Source organism: Protopterus annectens, chromosome 5.part1 (genome assembly GCF_019279795.1).
Source record: "Protopterus annectens isolate FY-2018-M chromosome 5.part1, PAN1.0, whole genome shotgun sequence".
Classification (NCBI taxonomy): domain Eukaryota; kingdom Metazoa; phylum Chordata; order Ceratodontiformes; family Protopteridae; genus Protopterus; species Protopterus annectens.
This window is the reverse complement of record NC_056736.1, coordinates 321,537,829-321,557,838: the sequence shown is the minus strand read 5'-3', so window position 1 is coordinate 321,557,838 and position 20,010 is coordinate 321,537,829. Positions and strand designations below refer to the sequence as shown.

At 41.1% G+C, this 20,010-nt stretch overlaps 1 protein-coding gene across 4 annotated transcripts in view; it reads left to right on the top strand.

Annotated features, from left to right (window-relative positions):
- Positions 1–20,010, top strand: part of TGDS (TDP-glucose 4,6-dehydratase) — a 750,932-nt gene that overhangs the window by 596,598 nt on the left and 134,324 nt on the right. For all 4 annotated transcript variants that reach the window (XM_044073003.1, XM_044073005.1, XM_044073004.1 and 1 more), the window contains one exon: positions 2,660–2,825. In XM_044073003.1, the coding sequence (XP_043928938.1) occupies positions 2,660–2,825 (166 nt within the window). The remainder of the gene's footprint in view (positions 1–2,659; positions 2,826–20,010) is intronic.

Here is a 20,010-nt window from a genome sequence, read left to right as displayed (position 1 = left end):
TATAAGTAAAATATGTTACTAATGCTGTGCTCATATTTTTTATTCTTGCACGTGTGAGCTTGGTTCATGGCTGAAAAGGATCAACTGAACAGCTCACTTATCCAGTCATCAAATAGCAAGCAAACAAGCAAATAAATAAAAGAATGTTTAATAACAGGTAAACTGATAAGGTAAGAACATATCAATTATGCAGCTGTGGTTTATATTTGGGTACACATTTACCAATATGGGATGCTCTTCTTTATTGTCCATGTCAAGGGTTTTTTCAGTCACCTAGATGTTGTGGTTAACATACTCCATCATTTCTAGGACCATTTACTGGTAGTCTAATTTGAGAGTCCTGTAAGATTGGAACATCCAAGAGTTTTACCTTAACTGTATTCACACATTTCCATTGTATTGTAAAAGTGGTTCTTCATGCCACTACTTGTCATCACTTTCACAAGTGCCATTTTGAATTCTGGCTGCTTAAAAGTTTTGTTGCTACTAAAATGGGTCAGAAGCACTGTTTACCAATGCTTTCAATTGCCAGGCAATGCACTGTGTAGTCAATGCTCTTACATTCCTCTTTTCTTTGTCACTTAGTTTTTCTCATCCCCTGTACTCAACTTCATATGAAGGTGCTGGAGCACTGGCAGTGACTGTAGACCATTAGTTAGTCCTGGATGTGAGATCCTTACCACTGCTTTTTAGGTCACTCCATTCCCCTCCACACCCCACACCCTCCAGTGCACATGTATAGTGCATCTCTCCACCACCACAAGATAGATCTTGACATCTGGTGCCTCACTGGAGAGATGGAGAAGCTCTTCTGGAGAACTACCTGTTCTAATGGCACTGACGACTCATGTGGCTCTTTGTGCCTTGCATGCATGGGAAGGGTTCCTCCATTCACAGTCACAGTATGATAAAACAAGCGGTGGCATGGTATCTAAATAGCAAAGAGATACAGGTTTTGCATACTGTGTGCTGTGAGACCATCAGAGTTTTGAGGTTAGGGCCTGATCGCCTATTAACCTAAATTCTTGGAGTCTAGACTTCGGGTAGACCTTGAATCTAAGGCCATACTCAATCTCGACTGCCACAAATTTTAATCACAGGGTAAGTGAAGAGCTATTTGAGAATACAGTCCTCATTTCTTCTTCCACTTATGATAGGGACAGTATATTCTCCATCAGTTGAGAAAGAATGTTTGCATATGTAATCATCTTATTTTCCCAACTCCCTTGCTTGTTGGAGGGTTAATTAGGCTACAGCGTTTCTTGGTATCTTTTGAAAGCTTTATTCCATGGCGTTTTCCCCCTCTGGTAGCATGGATATTTCCTGTTCAGGTTGTCAGTTTCTTCCATTGTTAGAGGATAACAGATTTTTCATTTTTTTTTCACTTGGTTGCTTCTTGGAGCATAGCATTCAAGTCCATTCATCAGTAGACGTTTCAGCAGTTTTGGCAGTTGCTCAGAAGCCTTTTACAAGGTCTTTGCATATTGCCAAATAGAAGTGATTGTTATTCTTAAGTTGTGAACTCAGTCTGCCAAGGTAGCTTACAGGATTGCTTGCTTTGCTTTAGATGCATCTGCAGTTCAGGTTTAATTTACTTTGCAGTCATCTGTTCAACAGGTGTTACTTTATAGCTTCCCTTTCTTCACTGTGTCAGTTATTCATCCCTGTCTTGGGGGGGATTCAGGCAAGCTTCTTCCTGGCTGCTGCTTGACCTGGGTGAGTACAACCTGCTGTTTTCTGTCTTCTAAAGTTAAAGACCTTTGTAAAGGGTACTAGTGTTAGTTTTTTCTTTTGTCCCAGAAGAGAATTGGGAAGCCAGAAACCAAACAAGTATTTTCAGATGATTGCCTCTCAGCATTTTCTTTTGCTATCAAAAGGCATGCAGGTATGCGGCAGATATCAAGAGAAATCTAGTGTTAAAACTGCGGCTCATATTGTTTTTCTTGTATATTCTACAGTAGATGATAGCTTCACATGGTGATCTCTTTGTGTCATTCCACACACACTGTAGTTTGGATCTCCATTCCAGAAGCAGTGTCCCACCTGTTAGAGTTAGGTTGTAGGGGATCATTTCTTAACAAATTTCACTTTCTGCCTGTCAGCTTTCTTTAGTTTTGAAGATGCTATACTTGAGATTCTTTCTTCAAGTAACCCCTTGCAGAGGGCTTTTGAACTGAGATATTAGAGATGTGCAGGCTCTGTTTGTATCACCAAATTCTGCAGTGGGCCTTTATTTCCCAGTCTTTTGGCCCTCTTCTTTCATAACCATACAGCACACATCCTGACTATGTCTACAGTTTGAATGTAGGCAAAATAAATATTTGTAATTTTATAAATCATTTTAGATTTTATTTTCCTTTGCCAGTTCTTGTTTTGAGAGTGTCAAAACTGTGGACTATGAGGAAATGCCTCATGGGATACCGGTGCACAGAGTTTTTGAAGGACTGCATGGAATGACACAGTAAAAGGAAACCTATAAATAATGTCGCAGAGGACTCTTTTAAAGATTTATGAATTTGTTTAGAAAATAATGTGCATTTCATTGCATTTCTTGCTGTTAGCATTGATAGGTGTGCATAATGCCACTTCCCACATCTAACTTTTGTTTACAGTAGCTGTCATAGTATGAGTGTATGCTGATTGTTTTTATATTCTTTAGTTGCATTCATGGTTCTGGACTTCAAGCAAGACATTTCCTTTATGCTGCAGATGTGGTAGAGGCCTTCCTCATAGTTTTGGAAAAAGGAGTAGCTGGAGAAATCTACAACATTGGAACAGATGTTGAGATGTCAGTAATTCAGCTTGCAAATGAATTAATTCATTTGGTAAGTGATAAAATAAGACACACACACACACACACACACACACACACACACACACACACACACACACACACACACACACACACACATTATATTTCTGTTTTATTAATTAGTTAACAAGGTAAGGGCAGTAAACAAACTTGCTATTGTTTGTGTCACCTAACAACATCTGGTAAGATAACACTCTTGCTGTTGCACTGTTTATGAGTAGAGATTAACAAAGTCAAACGTGGATCACAGTGCAGAGTTTATTAGCAGTTGATACCCTTTACGCCAAACTTGCAAAGTAATTACAGGGCTTGCGTAAGGCTTATGAGTAATGTTACTACCCAGACTTTTTTTTTTTTAATCTATCCCTCTAAGCCAGTACCATAGCTAGGTCATCTGGCACCATGTGCAGTTACCCAGAGTTGGCACCCCCTGACTTGAAATTGAGAAGCATAAAAAAAGAGGTCTTCCTCAAAGTTGTAGACATAAAAGATGTCCTTCTATTCATATGCTGCTCTGTCCATAACACAAGGGAGTTTGCATCTGGTGAACTCTCATACGTCCAGCCATTATAAAAAAGGTAAATGCTACTGCTAGGGTGTGCGTGACATCCCAGGTCTCTCCCTCTGGACGTCGGTTGTAAACAGATGTCCAGTATAAAGTGGACGTCAACACACACTCTCCTCAGAATTTTTCTGCCATCTGTTTGACTGCCAGCTCCTTCGGAAAAGTGATTTTGCACCATCCGACTTCAGATAAGTACTCCATAGGGGTTTTGTTATCTGCTTGCTACTGCTTTGGGTTCATGTCAGGTAGTCAGGGCAAGTGTAGGTGTGGAAGGCAAATACCACATAAGGATTTGCATGAGCTCTGACTGTTTTTCTTAGGCCAAGAACATGACCACACCACCTGTAGTATTTGTCAGGCCTTCATCCCCAAAACTATTAGAAGCCCTTTAGCAGCATTAAAAACTTTACCTAGAGAATCAGAGACTTAAACGGTTTGCTTCTGGTATGGATCTGATGTCGGGATCCACGGATGAACCACCATTCAAAAAGGTGAGAAAGTCTAGGCCTGAACTGACTGCTGTGCCCTCCACTCCAGCCTTACCTCTCCAGGCCAGAGTCTGATATGGAGGCCTCGGATCTTCCTTTGACGGATAGCCTGGAGAAAGCTGTTAAAGTAGCCAAAGTCACGTCTCGGAGGGAATTGCAAGCATCCGTGTCATAATTTCTGAGGGTCCGTGTGGGGTCTCTCAGATTGTAGTGCGAGAAGATATAGCCTCAGATATGGTGGCTTGCCACCAGATGTCCAGCCCTCCTACCCTTCACCGTATCTCCGATTCTTCGGCATCGGAATCACATAAAAAGAGAAAACAAAAGACAAAACATATTGGTCATCCTTTGACACCCTCTACTGTCGAACAGCCTCTGGATTAGCAGGCCTTCACCCAAGGCCTTCTAAACACTTTCCTGGCCTTGCATCAGGTCTCGGCTCCAGTCCAGGCCCCTTCGAATTCTTCCCCTAAAGGTAAACCTGCTCTCGAGATCTACTCAGGAGAAAAGGATTCATCAGATGATGAATCCCTCACTTATTCTTCTCAAAATGCTTCTCCTCTGGGATATGCCTCCCCAGAGGAGGAGTCCAGTGGCACAGATTCCCCAGAAGAGGACTTCACCTTTGGGGAGACTGTTACACAAATGCAAAGTTTCTTCAAGTGGGACAGCAGTCAAGTCACTGAGACCCAAAAGAGATATTATGAACTACTCCAATTGGAGTCTCCTAGCCCCTCTGCTGTACCCCCCCATACACCCTCCTGTCCTGAATGCCTTCCTGGCTGCTTCAAAAAACCCTGATTCACAGCCTTCTGCACCCAGAAGTCCAGATTGATTCTACAAGGTCCCTGATGAGGCAGAATTCCTGTACAAAGCCCCATCCGCAGACCCCTCGGTTATCACTGTGGCTGCTGGCAAAACTTCAAAGTTTCTTCCGTCCACCACTGTACTGTCCTCAGGATAAAGAGAGCAGACTGATGGAGCATATTGTGAAAAAAGTATACACCTCTGCCACCTTAGCAGTAAGAGCCATCAACTACCAGACACACATGGCCAAATACTCTCTGACTCTGATGGCAGATGTGCTCAAACAATTGGGGGAGCTGCCTGACTCCTCTGCCAAGGCCAAAATATCCACACTTTTGAATTCCTGTACTCAAGTAACCAAACACTCTATCAAGTGCAGTTATGGTGCCTTAGAAGCCTCACCCAGGACCACTGCCTCTGGATCTGTCATCGGGAGATACTCTTGGCTTAGATTGCAGCCCCTCCCTGAGGACGTCAAGTCTGAACTCCTGGATGCACCCCTAGACAATAAAGACTTGTTTGGTACAGTTGCTGCTGACTTCTTTAAGGACCTCCAGACAAAAGGCAAGGAACTACAGAATTTGAGTCATATTTTTGTCTCCCCATTTCCACGTTTTCAAAAGAACTACCCTGCCAAAACCTCCTTTGTGAGGACCTCAGCTAGGAAAATGCCAGCTAAAACAAAAAAGGACCGCAGGAAACAGACCCCTTCCAGATCTGTTACCTCCACTCCTACTTCCAAACAGCCCTTTCATGTGTCTCTCACTATCCCTCCCTGCTTAGAATCAGGTTACCCAGTACTCTTGGGTCCTATGTGTAATAAAACAGGGATACTTCATGACTTGGGAGGCCAAACCTACTCCCAAAAGCATTCCTCAACCCTCTTGAGACCAGCCACCTTTCTTCCCACCAGTCCTGCAGGAACGTCTTGCTCAGGGAACAATTCAAGAAGTCCCTTCACATGCAAGAGGAAAGGAGGTTTATTCTAGAATTTTCCTGGTCCCTAGAAAATAAGGTCTCTGGAGGCCAGTCCTGGATCCATCACACCTCAACACCTTCCTCCAGGATCCTTCCTTTTGGATGCTCTCTCTACCTACCCTTCTGCCCTTGATCCTTCCCTAGACCTTCTTAGTGTACTTGGATGTAAAGGATGCCTACTTACACATCCCAATCCATCCCCTCTTCAGAAAATTCCTCTGCTTTCTCAGTGGATTCTGCACACTTTCAGTTCTGTGCTTTACCATTTGGTCTCTCTACGGCCCCAAGAGTATTTACAAAATGTCTGGCTCCAGTCATGGCCTTTGCCAGGACAAAGGGAATACAACTTTTCTACTTACTCACTGATATCCTCATTCAGGCTACGTCAAGTACCATGGCCTGCAATACCTGGACTTCACCATCTCCCTCTTGACAGAACTGGGATTTACTATAAATCTCAAAACAAATCATCCTTAGTACCCACACAGGATCAGGTGTTCCTGGGATGTCGGATTCTGACAGAGAAATTGATGGCCTGCTTCCCCCAGAAAAAAATGGTGTTACTCACTTCTTATTTCAGGGAAATACTTCCTTCCAAAGCCATTTCAATCAGGAAATTTCTCAGAATCCTGGGATTCGTGGCCTTGACCATCCCCATGTAACCTGTGGCCAGGCTTCACATGAGGAAGTTCCACTGGTACTTGCGAACAATCTGCAAGCAACCTCTACATCCCCTAGAGTTCATGGTCCCCATGCTACCATGCCTTGCCAGAGAACTGAATTTCTGGATAACCCAGATTCAGGCAAATGCAGGCCTGCTCCCCCAACCAGGACCTCTTCACAGACACATCAGACACAGGATGGGGTCAACCTTAGGAGAATGGCGAGTGAGGAACTCATGGACTCTCGCTCAGCAGAAAGACCACATCAATATCAAGAAAAATGAGAGCCTTGATATTGGCCTTACTAATCTTCAAAGATCAGTTTCTTCAAGGCACTCTGGGGTGGGACACAGACATTACCACTGTACTGTGGTACATCAACAAACGGTGGACAAGGTCCTAACTCCTGTGCAGGCTGGCAGTGCAGGCTTGGGAAATCACCATGGAAAGACAAATCACCCTCCAAGCGGTACACAGCCCTTCTGCAGACATTGTGCTGGCAGACTTATTAAGCTGGATCATGACCCTGTCTCACGAGCAGATGCTGAACAGGGACATGTTTCTGGACCTGGTCCATAGATGGGGTATTCCAGATGTGAATGTCTTTACCTCCCCCTTGAACAGACAACTTCCAACGTTCTGCTACAGGGCACCACATCCAGAAGCATGGAGTGCAGATGCTCTCTCAATTTCCTGGAAGGGGATGTACGCTTATGCATTTCCCCCTTCCCTCTCATACAATGAGTCCTACTGAAAATTCAGAAAGAACAGCCTCAAATCTTGCTGGTGAATCCCTATTGCCCAAGGCAGCATTGGTTCCCCCTTTTACTACATCTAGCCAAGGGCAATCACCACAAGTTATCCAACCGGATGGACCTGCTCACACAGGAAAATGGAACACTCTTACACCCTAACTGTCCACACTGAACCTTACACTGTGGGTGATGGGGCACTGATTCGCTTCAGACATCTATACACAGAGGACATGCTTCAGGTTTTGCAGATGGCCAAGAAACGAACTACCAGGAAATCTTACATCTCTAAGTGGAAGAGATTTTCTGTCTGGTGTCAGAAAATCAACTTACAACCACTGATGGCAGAACACCCAGTGGTCTTGTCCTACCTGTGTGATTTAATGAAGTCTGGACTATCCTACTCCTCCATTAAAACACATTTATCTGCCATCTCAGCATGTCTGCCACTGGTACTACCTTTGACTTCCAGGTTAGAAGTTAAACTTTTCCTGAAAGGGGCACTACATCTCAGGCCCCCAAGGAAGCCCATGCCACCTCCTTGCAATCTAAACTTTGTTCTGGAAAAATTGGCTCTCCCACCCTTTGAACCAGCCAAAGACTGCTCCCTCCAACACTGTACATGGAAAATTATACTCTTGGTAGCCATCAATTCAGCCAGAAGGGTTTTTCAAGCCCTTATGGCCTCTCCCTTTTTACTGTCTTCCACAAGGACAGGACATGTTTATGCACTAACCAAACCTTCATGCCTAAAGTGGTCAGTGGACTATCTTTGACCCAGGCCATCAACCTGAAAATCTTTTTCCTCTCTCCACAAAACCCGACAAAGAGGATACTTCACTCCTTAGATGTACACAGACAACTCAAATATTATTTGGCTAAGACCAAATCCATCTGCATATCAGACAGGTTCTTCATCTCATACCACCCAAGAGCCCTGGACACCCTGTTTCCAAGCAAACCGTATCTTCTTGGATATCTAAAACCATTTCCTTCTGTTACACAGTGCATGGAAGAACACTCCCCTCTCCAGTAAAGGCAGTGTCCTCCTCAGGGGCATTTTTAAGGGTTTGGACACAGCTGCTATTCTCGAAGCAGCCACATGGCCCTCTATTCACACATTCACTAAGCACTATAAATTGGACATTGCTTCTAGAGCCAGAGCAGGATTTGCCAGAGCCATCCTTCATGGGTTTGTGGAAAGTGCTTCTGGTCTTCCACCTTTTCGTAGGACAAGAGCTTTTGCATTCTCCCTTGTGTTATGGATTCAGCAGCATATGAATAGGACGACATAGTATTGTGTAAAAACTTACCTCAACTTTAGATGTCCTTCTCTTCTATATGCTGCTAGTATAGTTTCCCACTCAGCCTTCCCTCTCACACTTGCCTGACTCCTGGAGTACCCACTCCATAGCTGCTGATTCCAGCAGCAGTTCGCTCTGAGGAGGGTGCGTGCTGACGTCCGTTTACAACCGACATCAGCAGGGAAAGACTGGATGTTGCACGCACCCTAGAAGTAGCATCTAACTTTTGTATAATGGCCAGTTGTATGAGAGTTCACCAGAGGCAAACTCCCTTGTTTTATGGATAGAGCAGCATATAGAAGAGAAGGACATCTAAAGTTATGGTAAGTTTTTTACACAACAATACTTTCTCCCCTGAAACTGTAGCAAGATGCTTGCTACACATCATGAGTTTAGCCAGGAATTTATAATTTGTACAGAGTGGAGCCGTATTGTACCAAAATATACATGTCATGCCAGAGCACTGAATTACACTGTTACAACAGTCCTGCACCCCATAAAATGTATAAGCTATGAGATGGCAATGTAGCACATTTGTCTGTTTTGGACACTTCACACAGCCACCTTTTGGTTACAGTGCTGCACACTATAGAACAACAGACTTCATATACAAGACAGTACTGTAACAAGCTTCTATTGTGTATGTATAAGGGGGGATAGTATACCCTTCAGCTGTCCAGGTTTTTGCAGAATGTCCAGATTTTTGTCTCATATTCCTCCTAAAAAGGATTGAAGTTGCTAAATAATGACAGACATTTGAGTTTTAGACATCATATCATTTAAACAAATGCATACTTACACAAATCCTGTTTTTTAGCAATTTTCTAAGTTTATGAGAGAAATATTTTATAATCTGTCCCTGTTTATTTTAGGCGTTGTCCGGATTTCTTGCACTGACAGGTTGAGGTGTGTGTGTGTGTGTGTGTGTGTGTGTGTGTGTGTGTGTGTGTGTGTGTGTGTGTGTGTGTGTGTGTGTGTGTGTGTGTGTGTGTGTGTGTGTGTGTGTGTGTGTGTGTGTGTGTGTGTGTGTGTATATATATATACACAATGTTCTAGTTAGAGTTAGTAGGTAGAATTTATTTTCAGGTGCATTTTCAAGGAATTGTTGCTGCTCATGCCAAGCCTACTTAAAATGTACAACTGTTTTGTTCAGCAAATGGTATCACTGTTGTATAAAATTTTAACATGGTGCAGCATGCTTGCATCTTGATGCAGAGGGCTATAGGTTCTACTCCCACAACATGTAGGTTTGTATTTTAAGGGGGTGGGGTGCTGCAGACCTGAGTATGTCCTTCATTGGATAAGATGCCTAGTAAATATGTCAGTTTGCCACCCATTTCCTATTGCAATATAGCAGCTTACCATTTTTTTTTTTAATGTAACATAGGCAATTTATTCTTCAAGGGCAGTAGGCACCAAATTTGTAGATGAAACACTGAAATATAAAGTTGTTTTCTAGCAACAACCTCTTCATTAGTGTCATATCTCTTTAATGTGGAATTATTCAGATAGCTTTTACTTCTGCAGAGATTGTGCATATTGACTGATATGGGTGGATTGTAATGACAGAAGTTTGAGTGGCCTTTTACAGTTGAAATGTTCTGAATTGGGCATTTTGTCATTATTGGTTCATATTTTTTGTTTTATTGCTTACTGGCGAAATGTTCCAAACTATAAATGTAAAACACACACTATCAAGTGGTGCTGTATTATGCAAGGGATATAATTCAATTATCTATTATAATTGATTCACCTTCCTGACTGTATTAAAGAACTTTTGCATGGTCCTAAAGATGTGTGCAAGGAGTCTATGATTTGAAAAAAGCCCAAAGGTACACTTAACCCACCACTGGCTAGATCCATTTTCTTTGAACGTGGGTTTCAATGCTGTTTCAGTGAATGTGAGTTTCAAAGGTAGAGAAGTTTTAATGCCAAGTCTGTTTTTATTGTAAGATTATTGCTTTGTTTAGCAAATGTCTATCAGTGTTTGTGCTGTACAATTTGAAATAAAATCTGTAAATTAAATCCAAATATCTGTAATCACTGTAAACGTAAAGCATAAAAAACAGTATGTACACTGAGTTTTGAACAGTGTTTATGGCAACTTCGAGAGAAATAGCTAAGTAATAGGACACTGAAATGGCTATGTGAGGGCTCTGGGTTTGCACCCCTACAAAAAATCCTGCGGGTTGCCCTGCCTATAAGGGTGGATGTTGACAAGGTCTAACTCTGCTTTGTATACTGCATCAGTCTGTGAATCAATAAATATATAATATATATATATATATATATATATATATATATATATGTACATATATATATATATATATATATATATATATATATATATATACACATATATGCATACATAACACACACACACAAGCGCACACCCATGTGTGTGTGTGTGTGTGTATATATATATATATATATATATATATATATATATATATACATATATATATATATATACATATACATACATATATGTTTGTGTGTATGTGTATCAGTGGCGGCTGGTGACTTCAAATCAAAGGGGGGCTGCAGGAGACAGCTGAATGGGTGGGGTCAGTGGGAAGGGGGTGTGACCAACTAGAAAGGGGAGGAGCTATGCTCAAAACCTAAAAAACTAACTTTAATTAAATATGCTGCCCTGGGTGCCAAACCGTCATTATGAGAGTCCAATCAAGACAAAATGAAGTGTAGAAGAATAAAAATATTTCAATGCATTGGCTTCATGACAGCTTACTTAATATCTAGATGGAAACAAAAAGGTTGTGAGGCATGAAAAAATAAATTACTTTTTAAATATATTACTGGAATGCCAGTCAAAATCAAGTATAAGAAAAACAAGTAGCACTCCACTCAAACCACTTCTCCTTGCACTGCAGTTCTAATTATAATTTATATTCAGCTTTATTAAAGTACCAAGTAACACGCTGAAAGCAGAAATATCTGTGATGCCACCACTTGTAAAAATGTTTCTTGTCCAAAAAAGACCTGCTGCCTGACAACTATCTACTTGTTTCATGGGGAAAACATGATCAAAGTAAAAAATGAAAAGCAAACAAGAAACAAGCTCAGAGCAAGAAATCTGGACAAAGCCATACATAGAAGTGGGACAAGGCCCAAAATAAGGACAATTTTAATTACTGCTCGTATAAACTTAGAAAGGTAATAGAGTAGTAGGTCTTGCATTAGTATGAATTTTTGAAGGGTATGAAATCTGAAACACAAATGTCTGTCATTATTTTCTAACTTCAGTCTTTAATGATTTGCTACTAATTTGCCAAAAAACACAAATTTATGAAAAATGGACCAAAAATGTGATGCAAAAATATAAAATAGCCACACAATACAGCTGTGAACATGTCAAAGAAGGGACACTTTAATATTAGTACTGCTAACATGAGAAGCTGACAAAATAAAAGAATCTGCATGCATTTCTGAAATAAAAGTAATCTATAACTCTGATTATTACAGTTATTTCTTAATTGTAAGCCCTCCACGTTTTATTCCAAAATTGCCATTTTGCGTGGGATTATTAGGGGGAAGAGCAACATTTTGAGCTAAAATCGGGGACAGTTCAGAGGTTTGGATATGCCTAATTCTTTAAAGCCACTGAAACAGCGTTTTAACGATCAACAAAATAATTTCAAAAAGTAACCAAACGCAAAGTTACCACTCGCAAGCTGTACAACTGCACAGCCAAGAACAAATCCAGCCTGATAGTAAAATCTACATATGAATTTATTAACCTACAAGGTTAAGCGCTTTCACTCGTATCACACGAGCTTCATCAGAACAAAGTGTAATCTCTAAACCAGGCATTTAAATACATATAAATTGGCGCCAAAATGTCTTAAAGCCAAAGCATTCATAAACATTAAACTATTTAAGCATACTTAAAAATACATTTAATATCTTAAAATATTTGAAATAATTAAAATAAATTCATCATCATACGTAAATACACTAAAATTAATACTTAAATGTACATATATCTAAAATACCAATAATACGTGTTCTTATTGGTATCAAATTCAGTGTTTTACTTAAATGTACATATATCTAAAATACCAATAATACGGTTACAGCATTAAAACAAAAGATACTAAGACTGCCCTTTATAGGCATGTCAACAAGGAGGGTCCCACACATTATTTTAAGTTTGCAATTTTATATAGTTAGGGTCGACCCTAGGGGAGGGAATATTAAGAATTTGTTAGCTTATAGAGAATACTGGTGGCAGCTATATACTGATGCTATGACTGCACCAGGTATTAATGATTATATTTCAGTTAAACCTGTTTTGATGTTAAGTATCAATCAAAATTCATCATAGGTTCATAGATTATAGGTTCATAGATTAGTACTAGGCTAACTGCCTTGTGAGCCATTTTAAGCCTAGCCAATTATCCCTTGTGAGACTCAAACTCTGCACCTTGTATTTGTAAGGCAAACACCTTAACCATTAGGCCACCCTCCCACTGTGTGAAATGATAATATATATATTTGTAACATAATGTCCTAACTGACAATTTACATACCACCAACACCAAGAGAAAGAAGAAAAGCGAACGGAATAGGCCGCCAACGACAAGCAATAAAAAAATCCAGCACTTAGTCAAATAAATCCTCAAGGCTCAAGTAAACAACCTAAACTGGCTGCAACTGTTTGCTTCTCGCTCTTTTCCCAGCACATAAAGCCCGGGAAGAGAGCGAGAACCAATCAGCAACCATTTAGCCCATCCACGTCATGTACATGCCTGTGGACGTGGCAGTCTGAACCCCTTCTAATTCTATGCGGTTTGGAACCGCATAGACTGCTGGGCATCACCCTGATGCCTTAACTGGCTCTCTGGACTGCAGCTCCAAGTAAGAAAGAGAAAAAAAAAAGTATTTTTTTAAAACCGCCGCAACCCAGAATTCGACAGTGCGCATGCTCATCAGTCGGCATAAAGCAAGCAGCCGGCTGACAGAGATGAAAGACAGACAGTATTGTTTGTAAAAATAAAAAAAAATACTTTTTTTTTCTTTTTTCCTTTTCTTGCTGAGGGGGCTGCAGTCCGATGGCACGAGCCGCCCCTGGTGTATGTATGTAGTGACCAGCAGTAGTGTTTTATTCCTCTGGTTATACTAGTAAGGCATGGATAGCCAGCATGTCCTATTACTGTGCAGTCCAAGTGCCTGCAATCAGGTGTCCAGTGCTAAGTCGACAGTCCCTTGTCATATATTACTATGACTAGAGACTACAGAGGACTTTGCAGCCTAAGTGCCTACAATCAGTTCCCCATTTCAGTGCTTTCATAGCAATCTCTAATCAAGTAGTCATTTCAGTAGATACTGGCAGGAATTGTGGAGTTGTGCATTAGGGACAGTTTTCCCTTTGCAGGTACATGTTGTTTTTTTTTTTCTTATGTTGTGGCAGGAAGCCAGTTAAAAACTGTAGATAGTGATCACAGTAGACACCGCCCATAACACACTGACTATAAGCCTCAGAAATTTACCTGAAAATCAGGGACATGGAAAAAATGTGAGGCAAAAATCAGAAACATTATGTAAAATCACATAACTGCTGAGAGGTATTGCTCCCTGATTCTTTGCTCAAAAATTCTTCTCATACCAGAAACTAATGTTAAGCAAAATAAAGGACAGTTTTTTAAATAGTACTGTAATATACTTAAAAAGTTAATAGAACAACTTTTACATCATGCAGTTTCTAAACAAGAAGTATGAAACTATTATTGACTTGTTTGAAATCCTCCATGATCTACTACAAAATCAAAAAAAAATTATATAGGACAAGGCAATAATATGAGAAAAAATCAGGGCCATTCTGCAAAATAGGAGACAGTTCAGAGGTGTACACTATGCATAACTGCTTACTTATACAGGGACGGAAGCAAAAGGGTGCACTGACATCACACACACAAACGCAGTTGCTCACACTGTTTTAAGTTACACCTGGATAAGGAGTCTCAAGTGCTAGACTCTGAAGGCAAGAGGTTGTTATTATGCCACACTGGTACACAAACCCATCAACCATTTGTTTCAGCTGTCAGAACTTTCAGTCCTCATTATAGGACCAGGCACAGGGATAGCTTTCAGTCCTTAAGTCTAAGATTGAAGAAGAGCAAGTCAGGACCAGGCTTCCATCTGGATTGCTGTAGTTTTGATTGATAATATTGTGGCTAGGCCAGTACCATTTTGTATGTGCCTACTTGGATAACACAGCCAAAGCTCTTTTCCTTTAACTCAAGCTTGCTAAGAACTTTGGAAAGTGGCACCTGCAGTAGCCTGTGTAGAATTTCAGATCTTCAGCCTTTTCTGAAAATTCAGTTTAAAAATATATTATAAACAGAACAGTGCATGATGTTAAAAGAGCAGCAACTTTTGTTCAGCAAAAAGCTCTTCTTTACATTAAGTTAATTGATTCAAAGTATTTGTCTTTTTTTATATTTCTATGCATACCATTTACCATATCTGTAATGTATTTTGTATATATAGACAAATAGATAGCTGTATATCTATATTTATATGGGCCTTCTTATATTGAGCAAATGACCCAAAGATTGACATTCACAATATTGACCATAGGTTGACTTTGCAAATATTGACTTGCTTTTGAGGTTGCACAGAGCAGAAATCTCGAAGAATGCAAAACAAAAGTTTAAAAAATAGTGTAAAACTTTTTTGTGCAGGGAGCAAGCTCCCCTGTACCACACCTACACCCCCTCCTAATTAGGCATACTAGCTATTGAGATCATACAATATCGGGGAAGGGGCATATTTCTTAACCCTACCAAGAATTGTGCGATCTTGCATACTTGTCAGCCATCTGTGTTGTCGACTAAAGTATGTCAACTAAACAGATGTCATCCGGAAATTCAACAATTTTCACTTCCCCAATATGTATGTGTTTGTTTGTGTGTATATGGATATGGTTACATGTATATGTATAAATGTATGTATACACTTTATCTACATAGTCTCCCTCTCATCATTACCCACCCTTCCTTTGCTGCCCTGCAGCTTTCTTCCTTGCTACTGCCTGTCTGGCCTTGCATTCCTTAATAGCTCATATGTAGACAGTTTCAAATATATACCTCCACTGAATAGGCCTGACTTCATGAAGGACCAAGCCTTAATGATTCACTAATTCATAAGTGTCTGGGGATTAAGATTTTCACAGAATGTCCAGATTTTTGTCTCATATTGTATGTCCATTTTTCATAAAGTTGTTGTTTAGCAAAAGTAGTGGCAAATCATTAAAGTCTGAAATTAGAAAATAATGACAGACATACATCTCAACTGTACAGATTTTCGCAGAATGTCCAGATTTTGGCCTCCTATTTTTGGTCTACTTTTAATATACTTCTCGTTTTCTGGCAAATTACAAAATGACAGACATTTGAGTTCCCGACTTCATATCCTGTTATTCTATCAACTTTCTAAGATTGTAACAGCAATATTTAAAAATTGTCCCTATTTGTGGGCATTTGTCCCACTTTTATTTATGGCTTTGTCCAGATTTTCTGCTCTAAGAAGTTTAGGGGTATGACACCCACACACACCCACACTCTTAACCCTGCTTTACCTATTTCATAACTAACCCCTTCCCCTTATGCAACACCCACATGTTAACTGCTGCCTGAGGATCACTCATTCACTTTCACTCTTCACTTTCACTATCATACAGTGTGTTCCTCATTCACACCTGCATTCACTCACACATCGCGGCCACTCTGCTGATCACGTGCACACACACACAGACACACACAGACACACACACACACACACAGCAAGCCACTTCCTCATTCATACCTGCATCACTCGCACATCGCTCTCACTCTCCCGATCTCACACAGGCACACAGTCAGTTTCCGATTCACTCACACACGATCGCTCTCACTCTCCCAAATCTCTCTCTCACACACACACACACACACACACACACACACACACACACACACACACACACACACACACCCACACACACACACACACACACCCACACACACTTGGGCAGCTTTTAACTGCTTTTATTTTTCTCACGTTATTTCCGACATTGAGGCAGCCTGTTCGTATCTATGGGTTGTCCGCATGTCGAATGTCTGTAACCCAGGGACTGCCTGTAAATGCATGCATTCATGTCATGTGCGAGGCATATCTCCTTCCCCCTTCTACCCGTTAACCTGTGAGGCTCCTGGTGTCATGCAAACTGTGCTATACACCCCCACCCCTCCTTCTTCCATATACAAAATCTTGTGGTCAGCCCTTCATCCCTTTCCTTCTGACTGACCCTGTCAGTAGTCTGAGTCTGTTTCCAAACCAAAGATGCCAGTGGCACAGGCATGCACCTTGTCTTTCTGCCATTTGGTTGGCTGTCAGTATTATATTGCATTTTGTGTAAATTTTCACAACTATGCAAGCTGGATTAAATTGACTCCATGATATTTTGAACTGCTGTTATGGAGCACTGCAGTTCTTTTCTCATTGTGTTTTTTTTTTTTTTTGCAACGTATGAAAATTATGCCTGTGTGCTAATTTAATGATATTAACAGTATTTTCTGGGCTATACAAGCTACACTGCAAGTATCCATGGCAGATTTCTCTAACATTGTGTAAGATTTTGGCCGATACTATGCGACAGTCTATAACAAATTTAGTTTTGTTAGTATTAATGTTTGTTATGGAAATATTTTGCATGGTCATAATGACAAAAGGCTAAAATTCTTCATTTGTACAGTGACCATCTATTTTTCTGTCTCCCACTACATCATTTCATACAGTGCCTCTGAAAAATGTGTAACTGAGTTATGAAAATATACGAATGTCTTTATCAAATAATACCGGTTACCTTCTAAGCTGAAATATAGCATAAACAACATTGATGTTATGCTGTTTTTCACAACTTGCCTTGTTTTGTGAATGTCATGTTAAGTGTTAAATCACTTATTTAAGGAACCCAGCAGAAAACAATGGTATGACATCATATGGAACTACTGATCACATGTAGAAGAACCACAAAAAGGAACTGATGAGTTGAGAATCATCACACACGCCATCCTAGATGCTGTCTTCCTGGAAAAGGCCGTCTTTGTCCAAGTCTTCTGAACCTGACAGAGGACTTTCAGAAGAAGTAGACTTTAAATATGTTCATTCCGTTTTGCCTTTGTTAACTGACTAGATCCAGTAGCTATGTATGTGTATTTCTAGGGTGATATCTAGCCATCTATCCATCCATCCATCCATCCATCCACAACCCCTTTTCCCATTTTTGCACATGAGGTCAGGCTGTCGCTTTAACAGTGGCAAACATAAGTTTCACGCTGCCAGGTCTGGGTGATATGCGAGTATTTAAATGATTTGCCTGAAGTTGTTCACAGATTGCTTATGTAGAAAAGGTAGAAATCAATCTATGGTTGAGTCATCAGGCTATGTAGCTGTTTAGCAGTTAATTTCTGTAATGCACAAATTCATATCGCCAGCTGTTTTTGAAGTACTGAAAGGCAGAAGTGATTGACATCCGGTAGAAAAAGGGAAATTATGAGTTTTGTAGGTTTTGGTTTTAATATGCTGTTATTCCTACTGAATCCAACAAAAATATACTAATGTTCATAGGTTCATAGGTTCATACTAGGCTATCTGCCCGAGGGCATTTACAAGCCTAGCCCATAGTTTTGTGGCTTACGCCACCCCTTTAGTATGGGGAACTATACCCATTATTTTGCTGTGCCTCTGTTGAGCAGTGACACTGAGGTAATCCCTGGGGTATATCTGCGATCTCCCATCCATTGGTCAAGATTTCTCTTGAACAAGGCCAGCGAGGTGCTCTGCCTCACATATACCGGGATTTTATTCCACAGCATAGGGAGTCTTTGGGTGATGAATCTATCCCTCCAGCACGTCCTATTAATAGCCGTGTCGAGGTTTAAGTCTCCGCCCTTGTGACGCTGACGGAACTAGAACTGTTGAGGTGAAGCATATCCATCAAATCTGGGTTTGACATGGCCTTGTATGTTAGGCAAAGGTCACCTCTGAGCAGCGGTGGCGACTGAATAGAGCTGGAGTTCTTTCAGTCGGGCAGCATAGGACAGATGTTTGAGACCCTTTATCCTTTTGGTGAGGAACTTTGTGGCCTCTCCAGCTGCTGCAAGTGTCGGGTCAGATACATTCCGAATGGGGCATTGTACTCAATCATTGGTCTGATGAGTGATGAGTATAGGGAGACTATGACCTCCCTTGATCTAGATGAGAATCCCTTCATGATAAGGTGGGCAATGTAGAAGGTCTTCCTAACTACTTTAGCTACATGGGTGTCGAATGACAGACTACTATCAACCTGGGTCCCCAGGTCCCTGATAACTTCTTCTGTGCTCAGTGGATTGCCACCTATTTGGTAGCTAGGGGTAACCTTGTTTTTTCCGAAGGGTATGACTATGCATTTTTTGGCATTTAACTTTAGGCCATGGCTCTGGCACCAGTTATCCGTTTCTGTGAGACCCTTCTGAAGGATATCTGTGTCAGATGTGTTTTCTACTATGGCGCCCAGTTTGCAGTCATCTGCAAACTTTGTCAGCCATAACCCTCCTGTGTTTGCTTGTACTTAAGTAGATGCCAAACAAGAGTGGGCCCAGGACTGAGCCCTGTGGTACACCACTTGTGACAGGCTTTGAGTCTGACATGGCGCCAGCAACTCTGACCCTGTGGGTTCTGTCACTCAGCCAGTTTGCAACCCATCTTGTGATGTATGGGTTAACATTTAAGCTGATGAGTTTTTCAATGATACCCGAGTGGGGTATTGTATCGAAGGCCTTCGCCAGATCGAGGTAGGCTGTATGGACTGCCTTTCCCTCATCAATGGCTTTGATGACTGTTTGAAAAAGTCAACCAAGTTTAGAAGGCATGATCTGCCTTTGACAAAGCCAAACTGGGATGGATCCAAAGTCTGCAAATTCCCTATGTCTTTATTTATGAGGTCCATTATGATCCTCTCCATGGCTTTGCAGATAAGGCTTGTCAAGCTAATGGGCGGTAATTTCCAGGGTCGGTGGAGGCACCGCCTTTGTGAAGTGGGACCACAGTTGCAGTGCGCCACTCCTGGGATGTATCCAGAGGTAAGACTATGATTAAACAGCTGTCCTAGCTGTGGGTTTAATTCCTCGTTGAGTTCGTGGAGCACACAGCCGGGGACACCATCAGGTCCCATGGATGCTGTGTTTTTGCTTTGGAGAGAGCAGTTCTCACTTGGGCGTTGGAGATGTTTGGGGGCTGCAATCGCTGGTATAGATATCTCTCCTTTGGGGAGGGGAGAAGTTTTCACTGAACCTGTCAGCCTGTATGTTGGCAATGTCTGTAGGATCAGTAATCTTCACATTATTTTGAACTAGTTCTGAGCATATCTGGGAGTTTCCTCCCAGGTTTCTAACATAGCTAAAGAAGGCCTTATGATTGTCTTTTGAGTCTTTAGCTATTTCTCTCTCAAAATTTGCTTTGGATGATTTTATGAGAGCTCTTAGTTTTTACATATAGTGATCAAGGGTGTCTTACCTTTTAAGGATTTTGCTCTATCTTGTAGTAGCTTCCTCCTTTTGTTGTAGAGTTTGTTTATGGCTGGGGTCCACCAGACTGGACGC